Source organism: Diabrotica virgifera, chromosome 5 (assembly GCF_917563875.1).
Source record: "Diabrotica virgifera virgifera chromosome 5, PGI_DIABVI_V3a".
Lineage (NCBI taxonomy): Eukaryota > Metazoa > Arthropoda > Insecta > Coleoptera > Chrysomelidae > Diabrotica > Diabrotica virgifera.
This window is the reverse complement of record NC_065447.1, coordinates 152,188,703-152,199,032: the sequence shown is the minus strand read 5'-3', so window position 1 is coordinate 152,199,032 and position 10,330 is coordinate 152,188,703. Positions and strand designations below refer to the sequence as shown.

At 36.2% G+C, this 10,330-nt stretch overlaps 1 protein-coding gene and 1 non-coding gene across 2 annotated transcripts; both read left to right on the top strand.

The window, feature by feature from the left end:
* The first annotated feature begins 214 nt into the window (after window positions 1-214).
* Trnal-aag (transfer RNA leucine (anticodon AAG)) lies at window positions 215-296 on the top strand. The gene has a single exon. It is a non-coding gene; the product is annotated as a tRNA-Leu (tRNA).
* A 1,702-nt stretch (window positions 297-1,998) lies between these two features.
* On the top strand, window positions 1,999-3,639 carry LOC126885496 (uncharacterized protein MW0361-like). The gene is made up of 2 exons (XM_050652075.1): window positions 1,999-2,532; window positions 3,415-3,639. The coding sequence occupies exons 1-2, from the start codon at window positions 1,999-2,001 to the stop codon at window positions 3,637-3,639; spliced, it is 759 nt and encodes a 252-aa protein (XP_050508032.1).
* The last annotated feature ends 6,691 nt before the right edge of the window (window positions 3,640-10,330 follow it).

The window sequence follows — 10,330 nt, the reverse complement described above, 5'->3', positions numbered from 1 at the left end:
ACGTGCAGGGCTGATGCCTGCCAGGTCATGGTTTTTAGCTTTGGTGTGCTATGAATTATCACTAAAAATTTCTAGCCTTACAGGAAGACCGTTACTCGGAGTTCGGAGAGTTCGGGTTCACTAGCTCTTAGAACAAGTTATAATGACTATAAGCACTTCTTTTAGTATCTTTGTATATAACTCTACAAAATACATATAACTAAAAATATAACAAGGTAGCGTGGCCGAGCGGTCTAAGGCGCTGGTTTAAGGCACCAGTCTCTTCGGAGGCGTGGGTTCGAATCCCACCGCTGCCAACCCTTTTTGTTTTTTAACATTAATAATTCATTTTTGTTTTGTTTCATTCTTTTATAGCTTTTTGTCTGCTTTTTGTTTTAAATTCTCTTATAGTTTTTTGTCTTGTTTCGACACAAAATTTTACTGATTATAAAAACACCTTTCTGATGTTGAATATTGTGTTTATATGGATTAAACCACAATTATTGATGGGTCGGAAATGGTGGAATTTTGGAAAACCCTATTGTTGGGCCACTTTCCATTGCTGGAAATCTGAATTCCGATACAGTGTGAGCGACTATATTGAAATTATTAGAAAATTCTTCTTCTTTTTGTGTAGAAATCACTCTGGCTGTTTTTTCAATGTGCCTCCAGTAGGTTGTCTTTCCATCGTTTTCGCGGTCTTTCCACTGATCGTCTTCCTATTAGTCAACCGTCTCTCGCCGTCCTTACGACTCTATTTGTTATCATTCGAATTCTGTGGTCATTCCATTCTACTCTTCTGTGGTCAGTCCATTCTACTCTTCTGTTTCTAACCCAGTTATTATTATCATTTGTCTGTTTTGTAAATTCTGTCATGCATTCATTTCTTTCCCGATATTTTTATTTCTCCATATTGTTTCATTCAGGCAAACCAGCGGCTCTGTTTGCTCTATTCACTTGATATTCCACTTCCGCTTCGAGCTTTCCGTAGCTAGATAGTATGATGCCTTCAATTATTGTTCTATTATCTGACCCTTCAGCTCTAATTTACATCTTATTGGATTTTCTGTTATAACTTATAACCATGGTTTTTGTCCTTTTAGGGAAAATTTGTTAAATTTTCTGGTAGTTGTATTAAATTGGTGCAGCATACGTTGTAAATCATTTTCACATTGAGAGACTAGTATTGTATCTTCTGCATAGCATATTATTTTACGTGCCGCTAAGTAGTAACTCATATGTAGAATAGAAACATCTATTCTATATATTTTAGTATTATTTATACAGTGCGTCCATAAAGTAACGCATAAATTCATGTCAAACTGATAGTTATAAATTTAATCTGCTCTCAAAAAAATTAACTTTTTTAAGAATAAAAGTGTGTTAGTATATAAAAAAAATTAGTGAATTTGACGAAGAAAATCGTGGCTTTAAACTGATGAACTAACGTGCTAAATATAAACTAATTTAACTATTTTATTTGTGTTTATAAGTGACGAACAAAAAAAAAACAAGAACAACAGTGTAAAGTGCTAAACAACAGGACAGAAAGGGGCTCTTGGCCCACGAAAGAGCCTTCCAGACACCGGATGACGACTAAGCTAAGTACCTTAGATGATTTTATAGACAATAATATTTTTGAAAGCTTGCCTGAATTGACAGATGACGAATTAGCTAATGATTTAGAAAATTCAAAATTAAATAAGACAAATAAAGTAAATTCAAATCATACCAATAAACTAAAAACAAAATTAGGTCCATCAGACAATTTAAAAATAATAAATAATTCACAAACAAATAAAAAGAAAACGGATATTGCAAACATTGAATTCCTAAATGAAGCTAATTCTACATATTCTGTAGGTAGCATAGTAACAGTAGCGAGGGTGAAATAAGTGAAAGGGAAGATGAAATCAGTGAAAATAGTACAAATATAAGCAACGTACAAAAAGAGAAAAGAAAAAGACTCAATTCCTTAGGAAGCGGCTCAGACAAAGGAGAAATTAAACGTGCCAAAAAATGGACACATACCACAAAGAACTAGTTCGATCATTGGACACATTAACTGAACAGATGAAAAAAATGGAGGCGGAAAATAAGCGCCTAATGAATCAAATCCATCAAATGCAAGAAGAAAACAAGTTCCAAATGGTCAAACTAGAAGAGAAAATAACCGGCAAAGATCAAGAAATACAGAAACTAACTCAAAAGCTACTTGAGATGATAGACAAACATGCGGAAAAGGAAAAGCTGATTTCAAAATCAAACAAAAAACCAACGCAAGCTGAAAAACAAACGCAGAAGAAAACGACGGTAGAAGAACCAACAAATATGCATGAAAGGGGAAGACGTAAAACTTCTGCTAATAGTCCAAATAAAGAAAACTTGATTGAAATGGAAAACAACAATGCTGAATGGACAACCCAGCAGCACCAGAAGAAAAAACAAAACAAAAAAAACAAAATAACAGAAAAAAACGTCACAGAAGAAGAACCGAAAAATATTAGCGCTGCTGAAAAGCAGACATTAATAATACAAAAGAGAAATGAAGAAGCATGCGGAGCCAGAGGAATGCTAAGAAAGAAATATGAACAAGAGAAAGATCAACACACTGAAATAGAAATGGAGACTGAAAACGAAAATGAAAAAGAAAAATCGAAAAACAGTATTCCCAAATTACCAGCGCAAAAACAAAATACCGTAACAACAACAGAAAAAGAACAGCCAACGAAGGCTGCACCCAGACCACCGGCGATTATCCTCAAATCGATAGGAAAAAGCCAAGAGATATTACAAAAAGCCGCAGAAAGGGGAATCGGATCCGCTAATAAATTCGCTAAATCTGGAAGGTCAATCGTGATCCAGACAAATAATAGAGAAGGGTACCTAGCAATGATCAAGATACTTGAAGAACAAAATACAAAGAACCCTGAAAGCCCTATTGAATACATCGCTTATCCAATAGATTCAGAACGCACCACAAGATTAGTAATCAGAGGATTACATGAAACAACAGAAACAAGCAATATACAAAAAGAACTTAACAAAAACGGAATCATGGCGATTAAAGTAACAAATATGATCTCCAAGAAGGAAGACAAGAAAAAATTGCCACTTTTCTTAGTTACAATAAACGAAGAAGATAAAGAAAAAATGAAAAGCTTGACAACTCTCTGTTACATGAAAATATATATCGAAGAAGAAATAAGAAAAAATACAGAAGTTATGCAGTGCTATAACTGCCAAGGATTCTACCATGGATCCAAAGCCTGTCACTGTGGAACTAAATGCGTTAAGTGTGGCGGATCACACATTAGCAGCGAATGCACAAAGGACAGGAACACCGAACCAAAGTGCGCAAACTGTGGCGAAGCCCACACAGCTAATTACAGAGGATGCTCCAAAGCACCAAAAAGAAAAACATACACCGCACAGGCACAAACAAGAAACAGAACAGAAGAACACACACCTACAGACAGAAGTACCAACAAAAGCTACGCACAAATAGCAAAGACGACAGATGAATCTAAACCAAACAATGAAACGGCAAATCTCATGGCAATTGTAAATGAACAGATGAAAAACTTCATGTTCATGTTCGAGAGGATGACCAATGTAGTGAGTGCTATGGGCAATATTGGTGTAAACAGAACTAACTAATCAGTTGGGCGATCTGCGTATAGGGTCATGGAATCCAAATGGGCTAAAACAGAAAATTAACACCTTGGACGAGTTTTCCAACAGACTCGAACTAGACATCATAGCCTTACAAGAAACTAAGATAACGGAAAAAACAAAAACAAAATTTCCAGGTTATGATGTCTATAGAAATGACTACACAGCCACATCAGGAGGCACGGCGATCTTGGTGAAAAAAGGAATCAAACACCAAGTAATTCCTACACCAGACGGACTCATCACTATGGAAGCCACCATAGTGAGGATCAAGACAGGAAAAGATATGCTGAAAATTGTTTCAGCATATGTTGGACCAAATGATCCAATCTTCAAGGAAGACTTAAATGTCATATTAGACACAGTAGAGCCCTCTATCATTATAGGAGATCTGAACGCAAGATCTCCGAACTGGTTCGATAGAACCACAAACCGCAACAGGAGAATATTGTGTGGCTATCTCGAAGAACGACCAAACACGATGGTGGCGGGACCCATAGAACCCACATGCTTTCATGGTGGAAACAGACTTCCCACATTCCTAGACATAGCAATTCTACAAAATGTGGGTCAACAATACGAAATATATTCAATGAATGAGGGTGACTCAGATCACAACCCAATTGTACTGACCCTGGGAGCAGTAGAAACAAACAACTTGCAAACCTATAAGAAAAAACGAACAAATTGGCCAAACTACAAAAGAATAGTAAGTGAAACTATTGGTGCAATACCAACAATAAATACAAAAGAAGAACTAGAGGAATGCGTTAAACATCTAGAAAAAACGATACAAAACGCTATCGAGGCCAGCACCACAGAAGAAAAAACTCCAACAACAAAAAGAAGATTCAGGGAAATCAGCAATGAGCTGAAAGAACTGATAAACGAAAAAAACAGGAAAAGAAGAAGAGCCAACAGAACAAGAAACCCAGAGGACAAAAGAATTGCTAATGAACTGAATAGGGAAGTCAAAAAACAATTAGACGATCATCGAAATGAAAACTGGGACAACTATATCCAGCAACTAAACCCAAATAAATCCGCGTTCTGGAAGCTATCTAAAATACTAAGAAAAGATAAAAAACCAATCCCTCCTTTACACGGTGAAAATGGAATTGTGTACACAGAAGAAGACAAAGCGGAAGTAATGAAAAACACGCTAGAAAGAGAATGTAGGGAAAACTATCATCCCGATGAAGATCTAGACTTCACAGAAGAAGTCGAACGAAGATGTAGAATTCTAAAAAGAAGAAAGGGCATTATAGGTATTACACACACCTCCCCTGAAGAGGTCAGACAGCTGATCAAGCGTACTAATGCTAAAAAAGCTCCAGGACCGGACAAGATTACAAACAGAGCTCTGAAAAATCTGCCAGGAAAAGCAATAGTGTACATAACAAATTTAATAAACAACATCTTAAGACTAAGACATTTTCCTGACAGATGGAAAGAGGCTCACGTAATCATGATTGAAAAACCAGGAAAAAATGGTACATTTCCACAGAATTATCGACCGATAAGCTTATTATCAGCATTAAGCAAAATCGCAGAGCGGGTCATATTAGTTAGGCTAAAAGAAGAATCTGAAGCAATCGGAACAATACCTGAAGCACAGTTCGGATTCAGATCCGAGCACTCGTGTGAACTTCAAGTGCTGAGGTTAACAGAATATATCACGAAAGGGTTCAACGAAAAGAAATATACAGCGGCCGCCTTTCTAGACGTCAGTAAAGCATTTGACAGGGTATGGCACGACGGCCTGCTGTATAAAATGAACCAATATGGTTATAGTGAGGCGATGACGTGTCTTCTCTCGTCATACCTAGCCAACAGGAGGTTCAGAGTTCGGATAGGGCCAACCCTGTCCGAAGTTGGGACCATGGAGGCTGGTGTGCCACAGGGGGCAGTGTTGTCGCCATATCTATATACCATATATACGGCAGACACCCCAACTGAACCCAGATCGTTGCTAAGTCTATACGCAGATGATACAGCGATAGCTTTTAGCAGTACCCACCCAGATTTTGCAACAAGACATCTACAAAGAGCTCTTGACGAACTACAAGAATGGTGTGTGCAGTGGAAAATAGCTGTCAATCCTGACAAAACACAGGCCGTTATGTACCAAAAAAGAAGAGGCAGACCAAATGAGGTACTATCCCTATTTGATACCCAAATTGAATGGTCAAATCAAGCCAAATACCTAGGCGTAATGTTGGACAAAAGGCTGACCTTTACAGAACACGTAAAACAAACGGTCAACAAAGCTAAAGCCCTTAGGAGTCAACTGTCATCGCTAATAGGTCGAAAGAGTAAACTGAGATTTAAGACAAAGATTAGGATGGCAAATTGTATAATTTTGCCAACACTAACATACGCCTCAGCCGCATGGGGGCACACGTGTAAAACCAATAAGAAAAAAATACAAACCATCCAAAACCACATGATCAGGGAAGCTCTGAATATACCTACATATGTCCCATTAAGATATGTATTTGGACATACGCAACAAAAGAAAGTCCTGAGAATGATGGACGAAAGAGCACATGAAATATTTAACAATATCAGAAACCATCCTAGCAGATTATTAAGAGAATTGACTAACTACGACGAAAACCAAAGAACGGTACATAGACGGCCTAGACAGCAGTTAGCTGGATATAGAGGAAACCCTTAAGAATGAAAAATTGAGATAACCACAGAATATCGAAACACAAATGTCGCCCTTCAGGCACTAAGTACCCTTCAGGTAGGTCAAATGGACCATAGCCGCGGAATGTGAGCATCAAGGTCACGTACCGACAGACGTGGGCTTGATGGCCACACCTTTCGGACGCTCAGCCGTCGAGGAGAACAAAATTTATTTTGCCAATTCGCCGGCTGAGTGACCGAGCACACACGGTCTGGACAGCAAGACACCAATTTAGATTGGTGCCTTGATGTCCGGAACACATTTTTTTAGGACTCAAGTCCAAAGTAAAGTAAAAAATTAACTTAATCATTAATAGGGAGAAAAGCTCTTCTAGCTACCCCTAAAACCAGGTGGCTTAACCACATGAAGTAATACAAAGGGTGTCCCATTACCCAGGGCATCCAAAGTAACATTAAGATCAACGCCTCCCCATTCGGTATGTCCTTCGATGGGGAGGGGTGGAGGTATAGCTTGGGGGTCAGATAGGTACCACTCCATTACGGGATGTGACCGGTTTGATCTTCGGACATGTGGGTTCCACTTTTCCATTGGAACACACATGTTCCCCGGGGCTGGGGTTGATACGAGCATGTGTGTGTGTGTGTGCATAAATTCATTATTTCGTAAACCGGAGACTTTAAGGAGAAATCCCGAAATAGGTCGATTTTTATTTTTAAAATACGATTTTTTTACATACATATCATACTAGTGACGTCATCCATCTTGGCGTGATGACGTAATCGATGATTTTTTTAAATGAGAATAGGGGTCATATAATAGCTCATTTGAAAGGGTATGTAATTCTCTGTTCAATAATATAAACATTAATATAATTATTTATACAGGGTGTCCAAAAAATATTTTTTTAAATTAAATTAATTGGTACAAAAAGATGAATGTATGTAATTTGTTTAATTCTAAATATATTTTATTGGTGCCAGAAAACATAAAAATGTTTTATTTAAAAAATAAACATTGATTTTCGCATAAGCGTAATGTTAAACCGTTGACTGATAAATATACTGATAAATATCTGTATTTACCAATCAACGGTTAAACTTCCAAGAGGCAGCTTCTAACATTGAATTTACCGAAAAGCAATGTTTATTATTTGTCAAATAAACATGTATTCCTGTTTTCTGACAAAAGTAAAACGAATTTTGAATTAAATAAATTACATACATTCTTCTTTTTGTCTCAATTAATTTAATTAAAAAAATATTTTTGGACACCCTGTATAAATAATTATGTTATTGTTTGTATTAGTAAATAGAGAATTAAATACCCGTTCAAATGAGGTATCACATGACCCCGATTCTCACTTAAAAAAATCATCGATTACGTTATCAAGCCCAGATGGATGACGTCACTAGTATCATATATATATGCCAAAAATTTGTAATTTAAAAATAAAAATCGACCTGTTTCGGAATTTTTCCCTAAAGTCGCCGGTTTTCGAAATATTGAATTTATGCGTTACTTTATGGACGCACTGTATATCTATGTATTATTAATATTATTTATATTTTAAGACAATGGGGTATTTAAAACATTTATTTAAAACAATGTAAAAGAATGGGGTATTTGCTACCGTCTTCCTTACTATGGGGATGTAGATAGTTAGTAACGGGAGTCTTATTTAAATTTTTATTATAATTTTCAAATACGTACAAATTTTTTCCTTCGATTTCGTGGTGCTGGTAGTTGGAAAATATGTATTGAAATAGTACACCAATATTTATATTTCTTTTTTGGTCTTGAACAAGCGCTAAAATTATAATTTATCGAGAGAGTAATTTTTTGATGTTTTTAGTGAAGATAAATTTTTAGAATTGTCAGATTGTTTTTTCAATAATATTAACATAGTAACGTGTAAAGTTGCGTGTTTAAATAACGTGGCGATAATTTATAACGAGTAACGAGTAATGTAACAGAAAAAGAAAATATCTGTTGGAAGTATTCCAACATTTTCCCCGCCGCGAAAAGAAGAATTAAAATAAAATCAAGAGATGAGTAGAAACAATAAACAAAGGTGAACTATTATTCTAACAAAATCAAGAGATGAGTAAAAACAATAAACAAGTGAACTATTATTCTAAGAACAAAGGCAGTAAATAAGTTAAACAATAGGGGGCAAAGGGCAAATCTTTGTAATCGAACGAATACAAGGGCCATTTGAAGTTTGAAGTTTAACAAGTCTTACTTTATTGTCACGACCTGGGATAACTTCTAATATTCGAGCACGTAACCATTTCAATGGAGGTATTTTTTAATCTACCACCTACACATAATTCCCCTAATGAATTAAGAAATGGACTTAGTGACAAAATATGTTTGTTTGAGAGGGGTTTACTAGACTTTAGTTCAGCAATTTCTTGTGCAAAAGATTGCATTTGAATAATTTTTATTATAGAAACAAGAGCTTTATCTAATTCCGTAACCAAAAGGGGACCAGATAATTTAAGTGATGAATTTCTAGTGTTTTCGATAAATCTTAGAATGTATAAAAAAGAATGAAGTAATCTTGAAAATTTCGAAAATTTTTCAAAAACTTCTTGCCAGAATGTGTTTTGTGTTGCTTCCTGTGTATGAATACTCACAAGGGTTGTTTTTCTTTCTTCTAAAATTTGAGAGGGTTCGGGTTCATGATTATGTTTTAATAAATTCAGATTGGAATCTAAGAGAAACGGCGGGCCGTGCCACCATAATTTGGAGTTTATGAGTTGTTCTGCTAACATTCCCCGGGAAGGAATGTCAGCTGGATTGTCTGAAGATTTGACATGTCTCCAATGGGAGTTTCTTGACAGCATCTGAATTTTAGAATCTCTATTAGAAACAAATGAAGTCCAACGAGAAGGGTGAAATCTAATCCAGCACAGAGCAATTTCTGAATCAGACCACTAGTTTATAGACTCAAACGAGAGCTGGTTTTCAAAAATTGCGCAAAGTGTATTTGTTAATTGAGCAAGAAGGACCATAGCGCAGAGTTCAAGACGAGGTAGTGATACAGTTTTAATTGGGGTTACTCGAGATTTAGATGTGAGTAAAACAGAAGAAACAGAGTTGTCGTTATAAACGGTTCTTAAATAAACACAGGCAGCATATGCTTTAATGCTACTGTCAGCGAAACCATGTATTTGAACATAATTAACAGATTTGTTAAGAAACATGTATCTAGGGATTTTTAATAACTTTAACTTGGGAAAACATTTAATAAACTTATTCCAATCGTGAGTAAATGAATCGTTTAATGGTTCGTCCCAATTAACCTTTAACAACCATAATTGTTGCATTAATAGTTTCCCTATTACAATCAATGGGCTAATTATACCAAGAGGATCGTACATACTTGCAAGGACTGAAAGAGCCTTTCGTTTTGTGAGTGCAGTTTCGGAATGCGTTTCAGGAAACGAGACAGACAAAATGTCAGAGGCTTGATTCCAAGATAAACCTAAAACCTTATTTGTGGAATCAGTTAGAGAAATGTTGCAAGGTTGTTTGGATTGAGATTCGTCACATATCTTTAGAAATTTAGAAGAATTAGAATGCCATTTGTGTAACTGTAACCCAGCATTACCGAGTAACTCAGTGAGTTGTTCATATGATGATTCCAAGTCTTCAAAGGAATTAGCACCATACAATATATGTCATCCATATAGGTGTGATTTAGTATTATGTTTGTAGCTTTAGGGTAATTTTTTCTACCTCTGATAGCAATTTCATTTAGGGTACGAGTAGCTTCATAAGGGGCCCAATTAGTGCCATAAGTAACTGTGAGCAGTTCTATGCAACTAAGAGGCTTGTCGGGAGAATCACGCCAGAGAATATTTTGCAAAAAGGTTTGCTGGGGGTTTATCATAATCTGCCGATACATTTTCTGTATATCTGCAGTGAACACATATTTATGATGTCAAAATCTAATTAGAATGTCGAACAGTTGAGGCTGTACCTTATAGCCTGTAAGGGTTATGTCATTGTGGG

What these genes read in the sequence shown, in the direction of transcription:
- LOC126885496 (XM_050652075.1), top strand. Translation starts at nt 1,999, where the DNA reads ATGGACACATACCACAAAGAACTAGTTCGATCATTGGACACATTAACT. An exon ending in TACAAAAGAGAAATGAAGAA is followed by an intron (nt 2,533 to 3,414) that starts GCATGCGGAGCC and finishes TACACCGCACAG; the next exon opens with GCACAAACAAGAAACAGAAC.